The 23,625-nt window shown below is 41.1% G+C and overlaps 1 protein-coding gene, 1 long non-coding RNA gene and 1 pseudogene across 10 annotated transcripts in view; 1 reads left to right on the plus strand and 2 right to left on the minus strand.

The window, feature by feature from the left end:
- The window catches only part of BLOC1S6 (biogenesis of lysosomal organelles complex 1 subunit 6), a 117,188-nt gene that overhangs the window by 41,733 nt on the left and 51,830 nt on the right, over positions 1 to 23,625 (plus strand). For 5 of the 7 annotated variants that reach the window (XR_005381591.1, XR_005381593.1, XR_005381594.1 and 2 more), the window contains exon 2: positions 13,066 to 13,198. Coding sequence is in view for 3 of the 7 variants with exons in the window: in XM_038580315.1 (XP_038436243.1) it covers positions 13,066 to 13,198 (133 nt within the window). In the remaining 4 variants the exon portion in view is untranslated. Of the gene's footprint in view, positions 1 to 13,065; positions 13,199 to 21,313; positions 21,549 to 23,625 lie in introns of those variants that run through there. The other 2 variants (XR_005381592.1, XM_038580317.1) reach the window with 2 other exon arrangements.
- On the minus strand, positions 1,365 to 2,292 carry LOC100684326 (annotated as a pseudogene).
- Positions 3,303 to 22,520, minus strand: LOC111093328. 3 transcript variants are annotated; one of them, XR_005381595.1, is made up of 5 exons: positions 21,211 to 22,520; positions 20,714 to 20,906; positions 18,883 to 18,934; positions 12,860 to 12,911; positions 3,303 to 8,446 (listed from the first exon to the last, which is right to left on the minus strand). It is a non-coding gene; the product is annotated as an uncharacterized LOC111093328 (long non-coding RNA). The 3 variants fall into 3 exon arrangements; XR_005381596.1 differs by lacking the exon at positions 12,860 to 12,911 and having other exon boundaries at positions 21,211 to 22,515; XR_005381597.1 differs by lacking the exons at positions 3,303 to 8,446; positions 12,860 to 12,911; positions 18,883 to 18,934 and adding an exon at positions 20,046 to 20,059 and having other exon boundaries at positions 21,211 to 22,509.

The raw sequence follows: 23,625 nt of genomic DNA on the forward strand, positions 1-23,625 counted from the left end.
CAGAAGGAGAGAGAGGCAGAGACACAGGCAGAGGGAGAAGCAGACTCCATGCAGGGAGCCCGATGTGGGACTCCATCCCGGGTCTCCAGGATCAACCCCGGGCTGAAGGTCATGCTAAACCGCTGAGCCACCGGGGCTGCCCCCCCTATCTTTTTTTTAACCTGAGTGATCACTCTACTAATTTTCTGAACTGCCTTTCCATTCTGAAGAAAGAGTTACCTCTTAAAATAAAGCCGCCTGAGGTTACACGTGATCCTCCTTAGATATTCTTCACTCCTTGGTCAAAGACTAAGGGCTATAGTAAAAAAAAAAAAAAAAAAAAAAAAAAAAAAATTAAACTTTGAGAGAAGCCCCAAAAGTTTTTTTTTTTTTAATAGATTATTTCCTGAGTCCAGTTGAGAGAGGGAAATAAAAATTCACGTTATCCCTTTCTTTCCAAATCCAGATCCTGTTGGCTATTAATCTTTTTTCTCCTGGGAATAGCTGTTTCCTTGCTCATCTCCTTTTGCATCTTAACGTGGTTTGGCTTTTTGCCTGTCTGGCCTGTACTATCTTTGGGAGTGGCTCTAAATCCCGTAAAAAAATACCTTTTACACCCTCTTTGAGGACCCCTCTCGAGTTCATGAGGCTGCTTAATACTGCCAGCAATCTTTACTGTTTGTGCCAGCTAAAATTGAACAAGATATTTTGAAAATTTAATAACATTATTATCAGAAGTTTGGTCAAATTAAAAGCTAATATTTGGAGCCTGATAAAAAATTTTAAGGCCTTCTCTGCTAAGCTAAATGTAACCACAGGAAAAGAAAACTTTCTCATTGCTAGATGGGTGATGTCAGTCCTTGGATATTATTTAGACGACAATCCAGTTCTTTGGGAAATGAAAAATGGCTGTCTTACAGATCTAGTCGTTACAGGCCCAGAGGTGTGACTCCAAAAATAATAGAAAGACCAATCCTTTTTACCAGTCCCAAAACCTCCCTTATTTATCTTAAAAGGCTTATAAGTGTTGTAAAAATTCTGGTCTTAAGAGAAGGAAAGTCCTTCTAGAAAGTGCTTGTCTTTTCCTTCTGTACCTTTGCGCTGTAAATACACAGTATCTGCCTCGTCTTTTCCAGAAATTCTTAATCTAGTCCATGTCCTTAAAATGCAAATTCCAGTGAGGTAATGCTGATCAAAAAAAACGAGGAGGAAAGTCCACTTAAAACTTTATTTGCCAAGGACAAATATAAATCTTAAGTGTCTTCTCCACAAATCCATGTATCTACATCTGTATGTATCTATCTATAAATATATTATTATTTTTTTGTTTTGTTTTTTTCCAAGGAGCATATTTGGGCAGACCTGGGGACAGGGAAGCTCTGCATCTAAGAGAAGGTGTTGGGTCTCCTGGTGGTGAAGCATGGCTTGTGCTGGCAAGGTAGGACCCAGTGGGGTATTGGGAATTAGATTTTGGCGTTTCGTGAGCAGCACTTGCTGGCTGCAGTCTCCTCTACCTTCATGATCTGGACCAAGTGTACTTGAAAAGGGTGCCAGACACCCCTGTCTTGGTAGCACTGGGTGACATTGCCAGCAGTGGTAGGTCCCGGTACTGTCTGTACGTGTTGTCGCTGCCACCGTGGGAGTCATAGCACAGCCAGATGCCAAAGTCCTTCACCCACATTGGGGATTTTTTGAACACCTGTCCAGTACACAATTTCCCCTGAAGACTTCCTCAGCTTGTTCAGCTGAGACACAAAGTGATTAAGGATAAAAGAAGAAAATTATTCACCTTTAGCTCAGACGGCTGACCTATAGCCTGCATAGTTTTGACAAGGATCAAATAGGTGCTGGCTGCTACATTCTTAAAGGGTCTCAGGACTGCCTGTATGTCTCACCAATAGTGAATATCAAGCTAAATGATAAGTGCCAAAGAAATCTTGCGAAAGTAGTTTTATAAGTAGAAATTCGAAGAAGATATTTATGATCTAATTCTTCCTGCACGTTCCCTCCCCCTTGAGCACTAAGCATATAACCACCAGCTTCATATAGAAAGAATGCAGCTTTTTCTGCCCACGGGTCCTTTCCCCTTGCTACCTAAATAAACTTACTAAGCTATACCAGAACACTTCTTCAGAATTCTTTCTTGATTGTCACACTCAAACGATCTCACAAAAGTACCAGAAGTGGGACTCTGCAACAACATGATTAGGTGCAAAGATATGCATGCAATAGAGGGGTGGACTGGGACATTTGGGGGTCTGTAGGCAGTGCCCCCACCACCTTGTACTCTGGCAATGTGCCTGAGGCCTTCATGGTGCACGCTCTGTTCTTGTCCCCACCCACGAAAGACCATAAATATATTTTTAAAAAGCTCTAGCGAGGCTGCCTGGGAGGCTTAGTCCATTAAGCACCTGCTTTTGGCTCAGGTCCTGATCCCAGGGTCCTGATCCTCCAGGGTTGTGAAACTGAGCCTGTTTCGGGCTCCTTGCTCAGCAGGAGTCTGCTTGTCCTACTCCCTCTCCCTCTGCGCTTTACCTGGCTCATGCTTGCTTCTTTCTCTCTTTCTTTCAAATAAATTAAAAAAAAAAATCTTAAAAAAAAAAAGCTATAAAAAAAAGCTTAAAAAGCTTTAAAAAAAAGCTTTAGCGATCTGGATCAATAAACTTATTTCATCTACTAAAATTTTTTTTTCAAATTCAACCATTATAACTAGTAAATTTTGTATTTATTTCATAGCAGAATTTTCAAACAGAAGCTATAAGGTATGTCTAACATGTTCACATGTGGTCCTTGTATGGGTTGGAAGTGTGTTTCTACCTCCTGATTGTATTGCTAAAATTAGCTTACAAAAGGGCTCTATTTAGTTCATTTAAAGAACAAACAAGTGTTTGTAAGGATTGGGCTTGTAAATTAAAAACTCAAAAATATAGAAACTAACCCAAATGCTTTTCAAGTCCATGTGATCTAAAAAATTCCTTTTTTATATAAAAGCTAGTCTGGGATTGATGGCTTAATGAAACATGTCCTTAGAGTTATGAACATTAAATATAAAACTTTTGGGATCCCTGGGTGGCGCAGTGGTTTAGCGCCTGCCTTTGGCCCAGGGCGCAATCCTGGAGACCCGGGATTGAATCCCATGTCGGGCTCCCGGTGCATGGAGCCTGCTTCTCCCTCTGCCTATGTCTCTGCCTCTCTCTCTCTGTGTGACTATCATAAATTAAAAAAAAAAAATTAAAAAAAAAAAAAATAAAACCTAAAAAAAAAAAATAAATAAAACTTTTATCTACGTAAGTTTACTAGCCAAATAACTTTGTTATCTCATCTATTAACACAAAAATTATGGCTTAAAATAATGACTGACTTTGTCTAATGTTCATAAAGTCTTTGTAAGTAATCTAAATACAATCGTTAAAAACAAATGGATTTAAAAACTATTTTATTTATTTATTCATGAAAAACAGAGAGAGAGGCAGAGACACAGGCAGAGGGAGAAGCAGGCTCCATGCAGGAAGCCTGATGTGGGGCTCAATCCTGGGTCTCCAGAATTAGGCCCTGAGCCGAAGGCAGATGCTCAACCACTGAGCCACCCAGGCATCCCAAACAAATGGATAAATTAAAAAATTTAGGTAAGGGATCAATGTCCTCCCCAACAATAGTTTCCTCAAAGTTTTGGGGCAAATAATTGGTTAAGTTAAATTCATTAAATATCTAGAGTATTTCCAAATAAGACAAAATACTCTAACACTAATTACTAAACATAGGTTTATCTATTTTTGGCTTCCTAGTAAAGAGAAGCTAAAATTATTTAAATATATTACTGTTACATTAAGTTAAAAAGACACATGCTTCTAAAAATTTAAAATATTTATTAATTTGAAGATGTGAAAATTATATGCCAGACTGATCACAATTGCTTACTTAGTTTTCAATGTGTTAAGGAGGATGATTTTCCTTTATCCTTCAAGGTCCTTCTAGCTGGACTAAGAATCAAATTGACATGTGACACATATAGAAGAGAAAATCTAATTTAATGGCGTATGCACAGGAAATCCACATAGACATAGAAATTCCAAAGACAATGAGGCAACATGAGGCTTATAAGAGCTAAGGGGATGGATGAGGTCTGAGGATACAAGGAGGAGAAGGACCGTTAGCAGGAAGGTGAGAGGAGATATTTGGAAGGCAAAGGTTGCTCTATGATGTAGGTAAATTACTTAAGGAAAGAGACTCTTAATAGCTCTCTTAGTACAAGCAGGCAGTTGAGAGAGACGTGAAGAGCTTTTCCCAAATCTTTTGGGTTTTAATTGCTTTTAACTCAAAATAACATTCGCCAGAGTGGCCTTAGGATGACCTGCCCTTGGCACCTGTAACTAGAAACCAAGGTTTCTAAGGTTAAAATTTTTGATTAATGTGTAATTAAAACTACTAAAAACAATAAGAAACATCTCCCTATGTCAGGAAAATGAGATATGTTTTCAGTAATAATAATAATTTAGAGGCCACTTTTAAGCGACAAGCTTGAGCAGTGAAAACCTGAGTAAGGCAAAAGGGCTCACAGTGACTGCCGGGCTGAATGCAAACATGTAATGCAAATAGGCTCAAGCAACCCACCTCGAAATAGCCATAGGCCCTAACTGACCAATTAGGACCAGGCTCAGTTCCTAAGATTACCAAAAAAGGGACGATTTCATGCATTCTCATACCTACTCACTGTGCCCGATAACTGTGGCCCCTCCCACTGTCTTGTTACAGTCGGTGTCTCCTTTGTTGCCCTGCCCACCACTCCCTTGCAGTGTATTCAATAAACTTCTATCTCTTTTTGCTGCCTTGAATTCTGGGTGAATTCTTTCACCACCTGTGCCACCAGCCCCCACCTAATTGGGATGCCCCACAAATAATAGTAAAATAATAATAATAATAATAATAATAATAATAATAATAATAATAATAATTTTGTCCTAAAATAAGGTTGGTTTGAAATGGAAACACTGTGTAATTGTATTCCAAGCAGTTTGAAGGCTACATATCTCTAACTCACTGACCTGTGCCATCTAGCTTATAGGTTGACTAATTATAGCTTCTTTGAGATTTCAACAGAACACTGGCCTGGGGGGAAACAAAGAACAATCTATTCATAGAAGATCCAGCTTGACTACATTACTGAACAGTCTTCCCTTATGCCGGCAAGTCCACTTGAGATCACATTAAGAATGCTTCCCCTGCATGTGGACTCTACCACTTTCTAGTGCCTTCCCCTTAAAAACACCCTGCTTGGTCGAGGACTTTGTGGAGATGGTCTTTGGACATTAGTCCACCATCTTCCCAGGTTGCCTAGCCTCATGAATAAAGCAACCTTTCCTTTTTAAATTTTTAGAAAAGATTTATTTATTTTTGAGAGAGAGAAAGAGAAAGAATGAGTGCACAAAGGGAGAGTGAGCAGAGGGAGGGGTGGAGGGGGGCAGAGAGAGAGAGAGAGAGAGAATCCTAAACAGACTCCATGCTCAGAAAATCTGAGTATGGGCTCAGGGCTCCATATCACCACTCTGAGATGGTGACCTGAGCCAAAACCAAGAGCCAGTCACTTAGCTGACTGAGCCACCCAGGCACCCTTAGCAACCCTTCCTTTCAGACCAACACTTGTCTCTCAAGTATTAGCTTTTGGGGGTTGAGCAGATGAACTTGGATTTCAGTAACAATAGGATGAAATCAGAATATAGAAAAAAAACTCTCAAAAAATTTTAATGTGTGGTCAAGGTGGCTAAGATTAAAATAAATTTATTAAAAAATAAGTTTTAATATCAAAATTAAGCTGGTACAAAGTTAAAATTTGGTCTTCTTCTTTTTTTTAAGATTTTATTTATTTATTCATGAGAGACACAGAAAGAGAGAGGCAGAGACATAGGCAGAGTGAGAAGCAGGCAGCATGCTGAGAGCCCGATGTGGGACTCCATCCAAGGACTCTAGGATCATGCCCTGAGCCAAAGGCAAACACTCAACCGCTGAGCCACCCAGGTGACCCAGTCTTCTCTCTGTTAAAAGAACAAAGTTTTCTTGAACTTTTAATCTGCTTTTGATAAGGTTTTTATAAGTTTCTTTATCTTTTAAATATCAAGTTTTATAATGATCCAAGACCCCATTTAGATAAGTGCTTAAAAACTTTAAAACAAATATTTTTGACAGACTTCCCAAAATCAAATTCTTAAGTCTCTTTGACTTGAAATATTACAAAAGAGTTGTAAAACTAATTAGGCTTATTTACTATGTAGATTACATAGAAAATATTGTCAAATAAATAATACTAAGCCTTTTTTATATTTGTAAGATTGTGGCACATACAGATAAAGTCCATTCTGTTGTGCAAATGGCCCCTTTTTGCCACACTTTTGCCATCGTAATGTCCTTGTGACATGGCAACAGTCTGCATCTGAAAAAATTAGTATTAATATAGACACATAGTGGTTATAAATTTAAGAAACAGGACTATGAGAAGCCCAAGACAGTTGCTTTCTTCTTTTTTGGCTCCTTGACAAAGCCCAATTTTCAGTTTTTGTCCTCCTTTGCCCACCATCGTACATTTAAGAGGACTCAGGTTATAAATAGGCATTAGTGTAGAGACTTCTATAAAATTTTAATACCTGCAACTGGACTTTATTAAGCTGCCACTTAGTAAGAATTATCAGTATATATTTGTACGTGTGTTTTCCAGGTGGGGTTGAATCTTTCCTTGCTACAAGGCTGATGTCTTCACAGTAAAACCAAACAAAAACAAAAAACTGGTTAAAAAAAAAGTTTCCTAGGGTACTTGGGTGGCTCAGTGGTTGAGCATCGGCCTTTGGCTCAGAGCATGATCTCAGAGTCCTGGGATTGAGTCCTGAATCGGGCAGGGAGCCTGCTTCTCCCTCTGCCTATATCTCTGCCTCTCTCTGTCTCTCATGAATAAGTAAATGGAGTCTAAAAAAAATGTTTCTTACTGAGGTGTACTTTCCATCATCTCTAGGAGTCAAGACACCCACTTCACCAGACAAATCACTAGAGCCTTAACAAAACCTTGCAAAATTCTAGAAATTCTATCAGTCTACAACCTTCTACTGATCCCTGCTGTTTCATGCTAATATGGCCAGCTACTATAAGTCTCTAATGTTTTATGCTCAAGCCTGTCATCAACAGGTTAAGAAGCTTTCCTGAATCCTGTTAAAAGAAACCTGTCTGGGGGCACCTGGGTGGCTCAGTTGGTTAAGTGTCTGCTTTCAGCTCAGGTCATGATCCCAGGGTCCTGGGTTGGGCTCTGAGTTGGGCTCCCAGCTCAGTGGGGAGCCTGCTTCTCTCTCTACTCCCTACCCCTGCTTGTGTTCTGTCTCAAATAAATAAATAAAATCTTAAAAAAAAAAGAAACCTGTTTTTTTTTATAGTCGAGAGCCTAATAACTTGGTATTGTAAAACATCATCAGAGAAAAACAGTCCTCATGCCCTTAAAGGGGTTGTCCCAAGTGCTCCTGACCACTGGCCCAGCTGTAAAATGAAAAGATGCTAGAGACCTCTAAATCAAATTGACAGAAGAAAAGTAGCTGACATCAAGGTGTAGACTGCCTCCACCCCAGATGCTGGATCAAGACATCATACTGTAAACACAAAACCCTTCTCTTTCTTCTCCTGTCCTTTTCTGGCACTGGCCCAAAAGGATGGCTTCCCCAGCAGTATCTCCCAGGTCATTGCTAAGGGGGGGATGGGTGACCTATTTTATTTTATTTTATTTTATTTTATTTTATTTTATTTTATTATTTTTAAGCTTTATTTATTTATTTATGAGAGACACACAGAAAGAGACAGAGACATAGCAGAGGGAGAAGCAGGCTCCCTGCAGGAAGCCGGATGTGGGACTTGATCCCAGGACCCCAAGATCACTACCTGAGCCAAAGGCAAATGCTCAACCACTGAGCCACCAAGGTGCCCCATGGTTACCTCTTTTATTCAGGGTGGGGAAAAATCTAACTGTGCCTCCAATTTTTCACAAATAAAATAAGACATCTTACAACTGAACAAACATGAGTTTGCTCCTTTGGTGAGTCACAGAAACTATATCAAGTGGAGTTGTCACATATAATAAACTTGATTTGCAGCATAGGATATCATGGGAATTCTTGTAGGTAGAGGTGTGCATGTGCCTTAAGGAAACATGCCTATACATACATTGTATGTTATGTCAATGAGGCTTATGCTTGTCCTTGGGCAGAGATTTTGGCATTATAATGAGGTAAAGGTAGCTGTCATCAGTCTCCATGGGTGACTCCCTGGTCCATCTGCACAGGTGTGAGTTGGAGGTTGAGCTTCAACTGGTCTGGGTGGTCTGGGCCAGATGGAGGTCTTGTCAGGGCAGTCATTACTGCTTAAAGGGCAGTTTCAGTTTCCATCATGGAGCTATGCCACTCAGGTCTCTTGCCTGAGTTAAGAGATAAGCTGGAAAGATGAGCTAAAGGAAAAACATGGGACAAAGGGTTGGTGGGTATAAGCAGGTGGGCAGTAAAAGGTCTTGGGGTCTAGCTGGTGACAATCTCATTGGTAACTCTTCTACATTTACATTGTTTTTAAGAGATTTTATTTATTTATTCCTGAGAGATACACAGCTGAGCCACCCAGGCGTCCCTAAATTTACATAGTTAAATTAAAAAGGATACTTCTTGGCATGCCTGGGTGGCTCAGCAGTTGAGCATCTGTCTTTGACTCAGGGTATGATCCCGGAGTCCCAGGGTTGAGTCCCACATCGGGCCCCCTGCATGGAGCCTACCTCTCCCTCTGCCTATGTATCTGCCTCTCTCTCTCTGTCTCTCATGAATAGCTAAATTAAAAAAAAAAAAAAAAAAAAAAAACCTTTAAAACAAAAAAAGGATACTTCTTTTGGCAGGTTCCTATTTCCCCGGTTAGGGATAAATGCAAATGAAGCTTTGAACAAAAACTTAATTCTTAAAATCATTACAAAATCTGCTAAAGCAACAGCAGCCCCCCAAAAATCCTTAGACTCTCTGGTTAAAATTATCCTTAATAATTGAATAGCTCTTGATTATCTTTCAGCTGATCATGGAGGTGTTAGTGCAGTGTCCAACACCACCTGCTATGTCTGGATTTACCCTCCTGGGGAGGTTAAAACTGTTTGGTTTAAAAAAGTGAACTCCTTCCATGGGGTCTTTCTTTGGCTTATTTGATTTTGATTGGTTTAGGTCCTGGGGACCATGGCTCTAAGGTACACTCCAAATACTAGGAATTACCCTGCTTATAGTAATCCTCCCTGGTTATAATAATCTCCCTGGTGCATTATATTCTCTCAAAAGCCTTAAATATGTTTATAGCTGCTAACCACCAAGCAAATGAACTCTCTAAGACTGGAACATCTAAGGTATGAGGAAAATAACCAACTTAAAGAAGTTGAACAAACCATCACCTACATCACAAGGCTAAGTAAAAAAGTTATAGATCCCACACAAAGGAGCAACAAACCTGTGAACTGCAGAGCAGTAGCTGAGAGTAGTGCTAATGCCTTAAAATTTGATCACATCTCAGTGAAATTGAGAGTCCAATGAGAAGGGAAAATTGTTAAAAAAAAAAGAAAGAAAGAAAGAAAGAAAGAACAAAAGAAAGAAAGAAAGAAAAAATCGCAGGCCTCAAGTGATGTTACTTAGAGTTCCCAAACCGGAGCTTAATACCCAATATAATTGGCCTCCCCAAGAAAAGTGGCCTTAAGGCGTCAATCAGGAAATGTTTCTTTCCACCAGTGCCAAAGAGTCTGTCACCTGGGACCTCTCCATCCCCCAAAAGTGAGGTAATCTGCATAGTAAGAGGCCTTGCTCTGCCCCAGACAAACAGCTTCCTTTGGAACAATCCTTTTCTTTTGCTAGAGACTTTCTTGTCCCCACGCTCTATGAAAACCTTGCATTTTGTACAACTCCTCAGAGTGCCTCTCCACTTGCTAGATGGGGTGCTGATTCATGAATCGTTTAATACAGCCAATTAGATCTTCAATCTCATTTGGTTGAAATCTGTTAACAGGTTTCAGGGCAACCAGAACTGGCAAAATCCTGCAGTAGTCATGACATTAAGGAATAGTTCTATCAGGTTTATGATGAAATACAGACAGACTGTATTCGTGTCTTTATGTAAATTAAGAGTCCATCCCCCCCCCCCCCCGCCCACACCGAGAACTTATAATAGAGACTTTTCCAAAACCCTAAAATGTAAAATGACACTTGGAAATCTTTAGTTATGTTAAAAGTTAAAGTGAGGCATATTAAACATTTTCAGAGTTTATTTGAGCAAAAATCGACTTGGATTAGACAGCATCCAGTCTAGCAGATAGAAAGCAGCACCAAGGAGCTGTACAAAATGAAAGATTTTCACAGGCAGAAAGGAGCAGGGACTCGGAATTTATACTGGCAAGAAAGCGGATTGCTTATTGCAAAGTTACTTCCCTTTAGGAGATGGCAGAGGTCTCCCAGGCAGATGACCTAACTAGTGTCCATCAGGTGATTTCTGATGGAACAGGTTTAAAATTGCATTTCTGGGAGAGCCAAAAGTGTATTTAAATCTGGTTTGGTGACATGGAGCTTAAATGACTTTGGGGACTGTTGTTTTTAACAGCTGTTACTAAAAATTAATGCTTTTATTTTTTATTTTATTTATTTATTTCAGAGAGAGAGAAAGCACAAGCATGAGCAGGGGGAGGGGCAGAGGGAGAATTACCCGCTGAGCAGGGAGCAGGGTGTGGGGCTGGATCTCACCACCCTGGTGAGCCAGGGCAGCCAAAGGCAGATGCTTAACTGACTGAGCCATCCAGGCGCCCCAAAATTAATGCTTTTAAATGTGCTTTTTCATCTAGTACCTTAAATGAGCAGTTTAGAAAAAATTACTTAAAAGATGAAGGTAAGTGAATAATTAATGATGTCACTTTCATAAGATAATTCAAAACATATTGATGGTAAATTTATAGGAAGGCCAAAAACTAGGGCAATGATTTTAAGATACTTTGTTTTGGGATGTCTGGGTGGCTCAGTGGTTGAGCATCTGCCTTTGGCTCAGGTTGTGATCCCAGGAGGGGATCCCTGCGAGGAGCCTGCATCTCCCTCTGCCTATGTCTCTGCCTTTCTCTGTGTCTCTCATGAATAAATAAATAAACCTTTAAAAAAATAACTTGATTCACTGGAATTAAAAATTTTTTTTCTTTCTTTATTTGAGAGAGAGAGCACACAAGTGCAGGGAAGAACAGAAGGAGAGGGACAAGCAAACTCTGCATAAACACAGGTCTCGATCTCACCACCCTAAGACCATGACCTGAGCTAAAACCAAGTGTTAGACACCTAACCCACTGAGCCACCCAGATGCCCTGGTTCATAGGAATTTTTTTTAAGGTTTTATTTATTTATTCATGAGAGACAGATTGAGAGGGGGGGGGGCAGAGACATAGGCAGAGGGAGAAGCAGGCTCCATGCAGGGAGCCTGAGGTGGGACTCAATTCCAGAACCCCAGGATCACACCCTGAGTCAAAGACAGATGCTCAACTGCTGAGCCACCCAGGCATCCCTATAGGAATTTTTAAATTGAAAAAAGCAGTGGAGATTCTGAACTCTATTATTGACCTCATTACATTACAAAGAAAGTGAATTTTTATATATCATCTCACCATCTGGTCTGGAGGATCTTTGGAAATTATTCATAAACATTGTGAAGAGAATATTTTTAAGTAAGTAATAAGGACTATTATGGAAAGCTAATGCATGTACTACATTTAGCAATTTTAATGAAGCATGATAAATAGACCCTAGCTAATTAAAATAAATCCTTTTTAAAAATTTATTTATTTATTCATGAGAGACGCAAAGAGACGCAGAGACATAGGCAGAGGGAAAAGCAGGCTCCATGCAAGGAGCCCAATGCGGGACTCGATCCCAGGATACTGGGATCATGCCCTTAGCCAAAGGCAGATGATCAACCACTGAACCACCCAGGTGCTCCTAAATAAATCGATCCTAAAAGGAAAGCTCAGTACTGGAATAATATATCCTGCCTATAGTCATTAAAACCCCACTTTCTGCATCACCTAGAAAGAGAAACAGCAATAATGGTTGGTTTCCACTTTGATATCTACACACTAAGATTAACAAATGAATTTTGTGAAAACTCTAACGTGAAAGAATTATTGTCTTTTGAACCATTATTAACAATTTTAACAATAAAGTTGTCACTAGTTTTACTAATAGTACCAAAGCACTAATATTTCAAATGATTACCGCTCAATATTATGAATATTCATTTACTCATGAATATCATAAGTCAGACATCAGAATGCTAAACAAAAATGGAAGAAAATAGACCCCTCACCCGTTTCCCCCCCGCCCTCAATAAAATGAGAACATTCAAAGAGGTCCTGATGCTGAAGAAAGCCTTGGTGTTGGTGGTATTTTCTATACTTCAAGACTTGATCTTCTAACTCTGTAGGTCTGGAATATTAGTTTTCAGCTTAGCCAGTGGATATTCCCCTTCCTCAAAACTACCTTTTGTATGGCATTGATTTGTACAAAAGAACTAAGTTTGTAATAAAATACAGAATTGTGAAGTCCTCTGATATTTATTTAAATCATTTAGTCTCTTTTGTCTTACCATAGAAGTCTATTTAAGAAACCAAGTTAAGAAAATAAAAAAAAAAATAAATAAATAAATAAATAAATAGAAATAAACCAAGTTAAGGTTGGTGAATATATGTAACCAAGGCACTAATAACAAAAATAATATTTTTCTGGCACATGAGTACCTAGTTAGGGAGTGCTGTTATTTCCTATAGTGTTTTACCATTTGCAGATCCTTCCTATGTTTTATGGAATGTTTGATTCTTACTCACAAGAATTATATCAAGTAGTGGGTCTGGTATTATCATCTTCCTACCTTTTTTCCTGATGAAAAAAACAAAAGCAGAGAGATTAAGATTAGCACAGAGATTAAGTGCCTTAATTCAAATCTCATAACTGATATATTTGACATCTGTTGCTTTGGTTGGGCCAATTTCCTTCCTCCTTTTGGTAACAGGATTCTGATTTTCCTTTAAAGAACTACTCCTGTGCCTTTCTAGAACTCCTAAGAGGACTGTCAATCAAGGGGCTCAACCTCTCTCCATTACATGGGACCCACATTTGCCCATCAGGATCTTCTATATCCCCTGGATACAGAGAGTGGTATACAGGTAGGCATTGTGATCCAAGTAATTTAAGGTGTTTTTTGTTTTAAAGATTTTATTTATTCATGAGAGACACAGAGAAAGAGGCAGAGACATAGGCAGAGGGAAAAGCAGGCTCCCTGAGGGAATCAATCCTAGGACCCTGGGATCATAACCTGAGCCAAAGGCAGACACTCAACCACTGAGCCACCCAGGTGTCTGTTTTGTATTGCTTTTAAGAGAATGAAATAAATGAATTCTAGGAGTGAATTGGCTTCACTTGAGAGCTGTAAGAACTATGAGAACCTGGAGCTGTTTTCCAGGGAAAGCTGCTGAAGTGAAGCTAATTGGAGGAAAGCCCAGTGGAGAATGAAAGAGAGAAAGAAAGGGAGGGAGGGAGAGAGAGTGAGTGAATGAGAGCAATATATTCCTGATTTCATTTGAGGAAATGGATATAGCTATCCCTGAAGCCAGATCAATTCCTGGATTTTCAAGTTCAGTGACTTAATAAATTCCCTGTTTGGCTTAGACAAGTTTGGACTAATTCATCTGCAATAATAAAAAAAAATCCTAATACAGCTAATAAAAGTCTTAGTTATGACTGAAACACATCTTTGACATCAGATCTCTTGCTATTTCCACTGCATATTTCAGAAAGATACCCTTACCCATAAATGTCAAAAAAGATCAGGTGCTACTGTGGGAGACTTGAGAATCTTCCCTCTTTTCAAGGAGACAACCAGCTCTCTATTCTAGGTTCTGTTCAAGTTTTCATTAAAAAATAAATAAATAAAATTTATTTATTTATTTATTTATTTATTTATTTATTTATTTATTTATTTGAGAGATAGAGGGAGCTAGAGGGAGAACACAAGTGAGGGAGAGGCAGAAGGAGGAGAGGGAGAGGGACAAGCAGACTTCCGGTTGAGTAGCTAGCCAGATGAACCAGACACAATACAGGGCTGGATCCCAGGACCTCAGAATCACGACCTGAGCCAGTCAGACACTTAACCAACTAAGCCACCCAGGTGCCCCTCAAGTTTTCATTTTTAAAATAATATCAAGAGGATAAGAAGACAAGCCACAGACTGGAGGGGAGAAGATATTTATAAAAGACATATCTGATAAAGGACTATTATCTAAAATATACAAAGAACTCTTAACAAGAAAACAAACAACCTGATTTAAAAATGGGCAAAAGATCTGAACAGACCTTTCACCAAAGAGGATAAACATCAAATACGCATATGAAAAGATCCACACCATATGTTATTAGGAAATACAAATTAAAACAACAATGAGATACCATTACACACCTATTAGGAGGCCAAAATCCAGAATACTGACATTGCCAAATGCTTGTGAGGATGTGGAGAATAGAAATTCTCATTCATTGCCAGTGGGAATATAAAATGGTACAGTTACTTTGGAAGACAGTTTGGCAATTTCTTAAAAAAAACTAAACATACTCTTACCAAATTCACTGATCTTGCTCCTTGATACTTACCCAAAGTAGTTGAAGGCTTATGTCTACACAAATTGATTCATAATTGGCAAAACTTGGAAGCAACCAAGATGTCCTTCAGTCTATTTAAAACATTTCAAAGCCATTGCTTTTGACCTCTGCATATATTTTTATAAACCTTTTGGTGGCAAGGTTAGGAGAGTGTGTTGGTGAAATAATCCATGTAAAAATATGTTTTCTCACATAGTGCAATGAAAGAATTGTTAACCTTAAAAAGAAAACTGTTTGGCAAATCGAACTCCAATAAATAAATACATAAATACATAAATAAATAAATTTAAAAAGCAGACAAAAAAAAAAAAAAGAAAACTGTCAGTTGTTCTACCAGCAAAAATGGGTTTATCCAGGAATAACAAAGAATTGTAATAGGAGGAATACACGCTACAGTAAACCCACAGGCAAATCCAATAAAGAAGAATGGGGATTCCCTGGGTGGCTCTGCGGTTTAGCGCCTGCCTTCGGCCCAAGGTGTGATCCTGGAGTCCTGGGATCGAGTTCCGTGTCAGGCTCCCCTGCATGGAGCCAGCTTCTCCCTCTGCCTCTCTCTCTCTCTCTCTCTCATGAATAAATAAATAAAATCTTAAAAAAAAGAATGTGACTTTATGGAGAAGGAGGAGGAGGAAGTTGGAAGGGTTGTTTTGAATAAAAGTCCATTGGACGAAAGCAAAAGTTCAGTGTGATGAGTTTCTTACTGGCTGAATTGCAGTGGTAGTTGATTACTTATAGGAGATGCAATGTATTTTTTCTCTGGTGGGGCTGTTATTGATGAGCAATACAGGCCCTTCCTGTAACTGAGCAATACTGTTCCCCCTGCTAGCTTCCTGACTCTACTTTAGTGAGGGTTTTCTTTATTTTTACAGAATGATGGAAAGAGTAGCAGAGTTACAGTGAGTGGAAGTATGTTAGCACTTTGTGAATGTAAAAGAATATTTCTCGTGTAAATATATAAAAGTGGTTAAAATTGCTTAAGCGAACTTTTAGATTGGTTAGCCATAGATAAAATGGTAAACGATTTTCCCTTAGTACACCTACTTCTCTGATTTCCTATGTTCAGTTCCTTCTTTTTTTTTTTAAGATTTCAAAGTAATCTCCACACCCACTGTGGGTCTCGAACTCTCAACCCTGAGATCAAGAGTTGCATGACCTACTAACTGAGCCACCCAGGCGCCCGCCCCTTTCCTTTTTTATTATTTTGTGAGCACATACCCTGTGTGAGCGTGTTCAAATTGGGCAACTCCTTTAAACCACTAGAAGTATAATGTCATGGGCTGAGATGTTTTTCTATTTTCCGCTTTACCATGCTTTTTCTCTGAAGGCCCTAGTTCTACATCTTTTTCACTCAAATCTTTTTCTTTTTTTTCAAAGATTTTATTTATTTGAGAGACAGAGCATAGGGGTTGGGGAGAGTGGGCAGAGGGAGAGGGCAGGGAGCAGCAGACTCCTCACTGAGCAGGGAGCCGGTCTTGAGGTTTGAACTTGATCCCAGAACCACCTCCCCCATCATGACTGAGTCCAAGGCAGATGGTTTAACCACTTAACCAGCTAAGCCACCCAGACAATGCCTCACTCAAGTCTTTTTATCCTCTCTCCCACATTCTTCTGTTTCTGGTAAAGAATGGAGAAAAATAAAGGGGAAAGTGAAGCAAATCCTGTGAGAGAAGTAGGTTAAACTGGGAGTAGATTTATCAGTCTTAGCACATTCTAAATATAGGATGTCCTGATCAATAAAAAGAGTAGAAAATCTTCATGTATTAACATTTTTTTTTTCTTTACTTGAATCCCCTACCTACCTACTCCTTTTCAGTTAGCAAAAGTCAAGGATATAGGAAAACTTAAGGAAAACCACAAAATTGAGGTGAACAAAAATAGTTTTGATGTATTTATTACATTATATTAGTTCTTTCTCTTTTGGATTTCAAGGACAAATGGGCTTGTTTTTCTTTTGCTATGAATATATACAGTATTTAACTCTTTCTGGACATTGTTTCTTTGGACTGACTTCTTCAGAGCTATATGACTACACTATGATTATACTTTGTGTTATCTTTTGTCATCTTCACTTATTTCGGCCTAAAAGGCTATACAACACCTTTTTTTGTTAGGTTTTCTATTCACTGTTGAATCTGGGTTAGTTTTGTTTTCCCAAAGACAGCATCTTGAAGTCCTTGAGTCTGAAGTATTGTTTTGCTACTTGTGGTGTTTTTTCCTGTTGGGAGGCTTTACTATTTTTTCTCTGTATATTACATTTGACTTGACCTTCAAGGCTTGGCTTAAGTTCATTTCCTCTTTTAAGGTTTAAAAATTTCTCTAGTTACTTCCCAATTGTGTACTATATGACTGTGCATTTGTGGTTGGTTGAATAATGGCCCCCACCCCCAAAGGTGTCCACTTTCAATTCCTCAGAATCTGTAAATAAATGTTCTCTTCCATGGCAAAAAGTACCTTGCAGATGTGGTTAAATTAAGAACCTTGAGATGCTGAAGTAATCCTGGGTTATGTAGGTGGGCTCAATGTCCTCATAAGGGTCCTTATAAGAGGGAGGCCAGAGGATTAGAGTAGAAGAGGTGATGCTACAATGGTAGTAGAAGGAGAAAAGGCAGTGGGACATGGGGCCAGCAGTCAAGTGACGCAGGCACTCTCTAGAAGCTGGAAAAGACAAGCAGACAGTCTTCTTCAGAGCCTCCAGAGTAACCAGCCCTGCCAACACCTTGGTTTTAGCCCACTGAGGGTGATTTTGGATTTTTGACCTCCAGAACTGTCACATAATAAATCTGTGTTGTTTTAAGCTACTAAGTTTGTGGTAATTTGTTATAGCAGCATAGGAAACTAATATGACATCATTACACCCTTTACAATCCTCTAGATCTATTCCACATAATTTCCACTTTACCGTCATGTTCTCCAATCCTACTACATATAAATGGTAGAACATAAATTCTTGGTGGATAGAAACCAGAATTTCTACCTCTTTTTTATACCTTATGGTGGCTAGTCCATTCTTAGGAACTAAGGTATATAGAATGGATTGATGTGTAAAACAGAACGACCCCCTTTCTGCCTCTGCTGCTGCCATGGCTCCCATGAAAAAGCTTATGGTGAAGGGGAGCAAGAAAACAAACAAAAAAAAGCAAGCTCTGAAGTTTACCCTTGACTGCACTGCCCTGTAGAAGATGGAATCATGGGGATGCCTGGGTGGCTCAGTAGGTTAAATGGTTAGGCACCTTCCTTTGGCTCACTCAGGTCATGATCTCAGGGTCTTGGGATCAAGCTATCAGACTTCCAGCTCAGCAGGAGTCTGCTTCTCCCTTTCCCTCTGCCCTCTCCCCTGCTTCCCCCTGCTTGTGCTTTTCTCTCTCTCAAATAAATAAATAAAATCTTAAAAAAACAACAACAACCATGGATGCTGCCAATTTTGAGCAGTTTCCTCAAGAGAGAATCAAGGTGACCAAATAAGTAGGCTTGGACTAAAAAAAAAAAAATCAAAGTGAATAAAAAAGTTGGGAATCTTGGTGGAGGGGTTGTAACCACTGAAAGGAGCAAGAGCAAGATTCCCGTAACTTCTGAGGTGACTTTTGACTTTTTCCAGTAGTCAAAACATCTCACCAAAAAATATTTGAAGAATAATCTATGTGATTGGTTGTGTGTAGTTGCTCCCAGCAAAGAGTAGTGATTTACATTATTTCCAATTTTTTAAAAAGATTTTATTTATTCATGAGAGAGAATGAGAGAGAGAGAGGGGGGCAGAGACACACGCAAAGGAGAAGCAGACTCCATGCAGGGACCCCGATGTGGGACTTGATCCTGGGTCTCCAGGATCATACCCTTGGCTGAAGGTGGCACTAAACCGCTGATCCACCTGGGCTGCCCACATTATGTCCAGATTAACCAGGAGAAGGAAGATGGGGATTAAAACTCACTTATTTGCAATATTTTGTATGATTTCTTGAATAAAACTTGGGAACCAAAAAAGAGGGATTGGAGGAGAGAGAGGGACAGAGGGACAGAGGGACAGAGGGAGAGAGGGAGAGAGAGAGAGAGAGAGAGAGAGAGAGAATGGCTCCTACCATGGGTAAATGAAGGGTATTTTGAAAGACATAGATGACTCAATGAACTGTGTTTACTTCTTTGGCATCAAATTCCAACCTTATGTTTTGAGCTATCATATGCAATATTAGGTGCACAGTACCTGCATAATGGATCTGGATCTTCAACAAGCACTTGATACAACGAGTTAAAATCTGTAGGGGAAAGAAGGAAAAGGAGAAAAAAAAAGCAAGATGGGTCTGGCAGAGTCCTCCTTGTCTATTTAGCTGATGCATTTTTTTGTCACATCAAAGTAAAATGTTGAAAAAGAACATTCATTAAAATTTTTAACATGAATCTTTCTTGAAAGTGAAATAGAAGATGATAAAAACAGGCAGGGTGTGACATCTTAACTTCATCCTATTAAATTCAATTAACCAGTCTTAAAATCCAAGTAGTATGCTTAATACTATGCTAAGAGATAAAGAGGAGGGACACAGGTCTTTTCTAAAGGACCTTAATATGTAGTTGGGATAATACTAATAATCAATCAGGGTTACCAGGCAAGCTTATTGCAATCTTATATGATTCAGACTTTGAAGATTATAGGTATTTGGAATTTGGCTCTGGAGAACCAATAGTTCATTCATTCAATAAATATTTATTGAAAACTCAGTATGGTTCTCTGTGAATAAGAGTTTCTGTTTGGAGTTTAAAATCTAATAAAGGAAGTCAAAGGAAATAACTAATAGAAGAATGGTTTAAGTGCTAAATAGCCAGATGCTTTGTAGTTGAGCAAAGGTTATTACTGTAATTTCTGAAAGTTGAATGGGGAGGTGGGATTGTGAATCATTTTAAAGGTACTACTTAGGCCAAGCCTTGAAAGATGAGTAGGACTTTGACAAAAATAGAATATTCCAGGCTGAAGCATGAGCAGGAACACTGCAGACATCAAAGGGCATGATTTTAGTAGTTTGTTGGGAAGGAACAAAGGATGTTTGAAGGGTAGTGCACTACTTTATTGCCACGGTAAGAAATTACCACAAATTTAAAATACAAATATATTTTCTCATAGTTCTGTAGGTCAGAAGTCTAACATAGGTCTCACTAGGAATAAAATTAAGGTGTCAGCAGAGTCGAGTTCCATTCTAGAGGCAAATCCACTTCCTTGTCTTTTCCAACTTCTAGAAGTTACCACAAATCTGGCCCATGGGGGATCCCTGGGTGGTGCAGCGGTTTGGCGCCTGCCTTTGGCCCGGGGCGCGATCCTGGAGACCCGGGATCGAGTCCCACATCGGGCTCCCGGTGCATGGAGCCTGCTTCTCCCTCTCCCTGTGTGACTATCATAAATAAATAAAAATTTAAAAAAAATCTGGCCCATGGTTCTCCTCCTCTATGTTCAAAGGCCCCCCCCCCCCCCATTTTAAAGATTTTATTTATTCATGAGAGACACAGAGAGAAGCAGAGACATAGGCAGAGGGAGAAGCAGGCTTCATGCCGGTAGCGGTACGTGGGACTCGATCTTGGGATCCCGGGATTATGCCCTGAGCCAAGGCAGATGCTCAACCATTGAGCCACCCAGGCGTCCCTCAAAGCCTTCCAATCATTCTTCCAAGTCACATCTCCCTGTGCACCCCCTTTCGTTTGGAAGACCCATGTGATTGCATTTGGCCCATTTAACAATCCAGAATAATCTGTTTTTAGAGTCAAATAATTAGCAACCTTAACTTAGCCTTTGTGGGTGAAATTTAACATATTCATAGGCTCTGGGGACTAAGCCCGTGACAGTAAGCAAGGAAAGGTGGCCAAGAGGGTGTGCATGCACTAGTAAGAGCAATGGGCAGCAGGTGCAGGTTTCTGAGGCTCGACATAAATCTACATTTCTTTGAAAACGGTTTTGGCAAAAAGAAAAAAAAAAGAAAAAACGGTTTCGTTGCCCCCCTAAAACGGGGAGCGGGCGCTTCTGGGGTGCAACATCAGAAAGCCATTATTACACTCAAGGTGAGAGGATCCAGGGCAGGAGCGCATAGCTCATCTTCCTATTTGGTCTGGGGCTGCCTCTGCTCATTTCTAAGTTTTTCATTAAAACCGTGACGTCATCCCACAGGAACTCTGCACGCGCAGTTTCCGGTAATTTGGCTGAATCTGCCCAGTAGATACTGCAATCCAGGCCTTAAAATCATTCACCTAAAACAAGTAGGGGAGACCGGAATTTTGGCAAATTCCCAATTAGCCAGTCCGAGGCTCAAAGCGCTAGAGACCCATTTTTTAAAAAAACGGCTCGAGCCGCGGGGAAAGCACGCACTCCCGGTTGTCCAGGTGTTTCCAGAACACGGACAAGAACCTGAAAAGCGGTGCGGGGCTTCGGCGAACAAAGCCCGACGGCACGATCACCCTCGACACTGAAGCTCTCCCCTCCCCGGCGACCCACCAGGGAGCGCCCCCTTCTCCACCCCGCTCCCCGACCACCGGGACCACCGGGACCACTGACTCTTCCGACGCCGCGCCCCGCCCCCGACTGCGACGACGTCAGCGCGGAGTCCCAGCAGCGCCGCGGGCGGCCGTGCGGAGGCGGAGGCAAGAAGAGGGGACGGCCGGGGGCGGGGCGCCACACCGTCTTCCGCTTCCGTCATTTCCGGGTGCGACTGCCGCTCGGGTCCGGCCGGGCGCTGGACGCGTTGAGTGCCCTCTTACTGCAGCTGACCGTCTGCACAGACTGTCCCTTCCCTGTGCCCAGCGGGAAGGACATGAGTGTTCCTGGGCCGACGTCCCCGGACGGGGCCCTGGCAGGGCCACCCCACGGCCTGGGGCCCGGGGAGCCGACGCCGGGTACGTGCTGTGGGGCGGGGCGGGGCCCGAGTGGGTGGGTCTCCCGGGCGGCTCCGCTGAGGAGAGCGGCGGGTCCCCGAGGCTCCGGCCCCCGCGCGGAAGTGGGGAGTCGCGCCGCGCCGGTGCCGCGCGGAAGGAGTGGGAAGCGAAGTCTGGACGGGGAGCGGTGGGCGGAGAGGTCGTCCTGCGCTTGGGTGTGACTCCGGCGCTTTTGGCTACTTGTTAGGCGCGAGTGGTTGAGGATGAATTTGTCAGGCGGATTCGGTGAACTGCTGTATCCAAGCGTTACTGGCGCCTCACCCGCGGAGTGCTGTCTTGCTCGGTAACGGTCCTCCGGCAGCTCTCTTAGCCTGAGTTCCAGGAGCGGCTTAAGCCCTGATAACCCACGCCGTCCATTGAATGTGAAAAACAGACTTGCCGGGCGTCCTGGATGGCACTGTTCATGTGCCGTCCTTGGGGAAATTGAGAAAATAGTCCAAACGATTTCTTTCCAGATGAGGAACCTCGGATGAGAAAGGCAAGACTTTTATCTCCGGTTCTAGGAATATAGGAGCGACTTGAAAATAGTGTTTTCAGCTCTTTCTTGGTCATGCTTTTCCTCCGTGATCGCCTCCTCTTTACACTTTCATAAGCTGCTTCCATAAATACGACTTCCTTGTATTTATGCGCGGTTTGCCGCCGCCTCTGCCTGCCCGATACTTGGACGCGGTGGTTTTGCGCAAGCCTTGCACTGGGCTTGTAGGAGTCGGATTCTGCTAATGGTGCCAAGTCCCTGTCCGTTGGAACTCTGGCGTTGCTCTTGACTGTCCTCTCACCTGCCTCCTACCTCTGGTCTAGGTGGTTCTACTCCTCAGTTTCCATCTCCTTTCTGTAGTTTCACTCTGACAGGGACAGTTGTAAGTCTATCCACCTCCAGTCTCTCACTCTTTCACTGCACTTGTCCCACTGTTGTCCTATCACTGCCCCAAGATAAAGCTTCAGTCATTTTCTTGCTTGGAAACCTTAAAATGGCTCCTTACTACTTATTAACTAAAGGGTCAAACCCCTTAGCTTGATACTCAGGGATCCCCATGGGCTGGTCCTATAAGCTCACATTGCATATGTCCTATTCTCTAGACACCACAAACTATCTTCTTTTTCCAGAGCAATCCCATATTCCCACCTTTCCTTATGTAGCCTTTCTTTTTTTTAAACCGTATAGTAGGGATCCCTGGGTGGCGCAGCGGTTTGGCGCCTGCCTTTGGCCCAGGGCGCGATCCTGGAGACCCGGGATCTAATCCCACATCGGGCTCTCGGTGCATGGAGCCTGCTTCTCCCTCTGCCTATGTCTCTGTGCCCCTCTCTCTCTCTCTCTGTGACTATCATAAATAAATAAAAATTAAAAAAAAAAAACCGTATAGTATTCCTTCCACTTCTTTAGAATTCTTACTCATTTGGAAATAGGAGGCTTCAAAGATTGATGGTGAAAGTATAAATTGGTGCTGTATTTTAGGAAGGCGATTTTGCAATGTCTGTTTAAGAAACGCCTAAACCCTTTGTCCCATTATTCTAAGAGTTTATCCTACCAGAACATTGATGTGATATATGAAGACGAGGCAGCTCAGGACAACATTGTTTGAAATAGTAAAAAGTGAAAATGACCTAATACCCATCCTTAGATATCTTAGTCTACATGGGCTGCTACAACAAAACACTATAGATTGGGTGGCTTAAACAACAGACATTTATTTCCAGAAGTTCTAGAGCTCTACAAAGTCCAGGATCTATGTGCTGGTCTATTAGGTTCTGGTAAGAGCCCTCTTCTGATGTTGCAGACAGCTGTCTTCCTACTGTGTCCTCACATGGTGGAGGGAGAAAGTTCCAGTTTCTCTTTATCTTAATCCCATCATGGAGCCCCACCTTCTTGACCTCATCTAAACCCAATTACCTCCAAATACCATTACCTTGGAGGTTGGGACTTTCTTTAACAAGAGAATTTTGTTAGGGGAAGTGGGGAGAGGGGACACACAACACACAAATATTCAGTCCGTAACAGAGAACTGGTAAGCAAAGTATGGTAGAATTTTATTTATTTATT

This window comes from Canis lupus, chromosome 30, assembly GCF_011100685.1.
Source record: "Canis lupus familiaris isolate Mischka breed German Shepherd chromosome 30, alternate assembly UU_Cfam_GSD_1.0, whole genome shotgun sequence".
Taxonomy (NCBI): domain Eukaryota; kingdom Metazoa; phylum Chordata; class Mammalia; order Carnivora; family Canidae; genus Canis; species Canis lupus.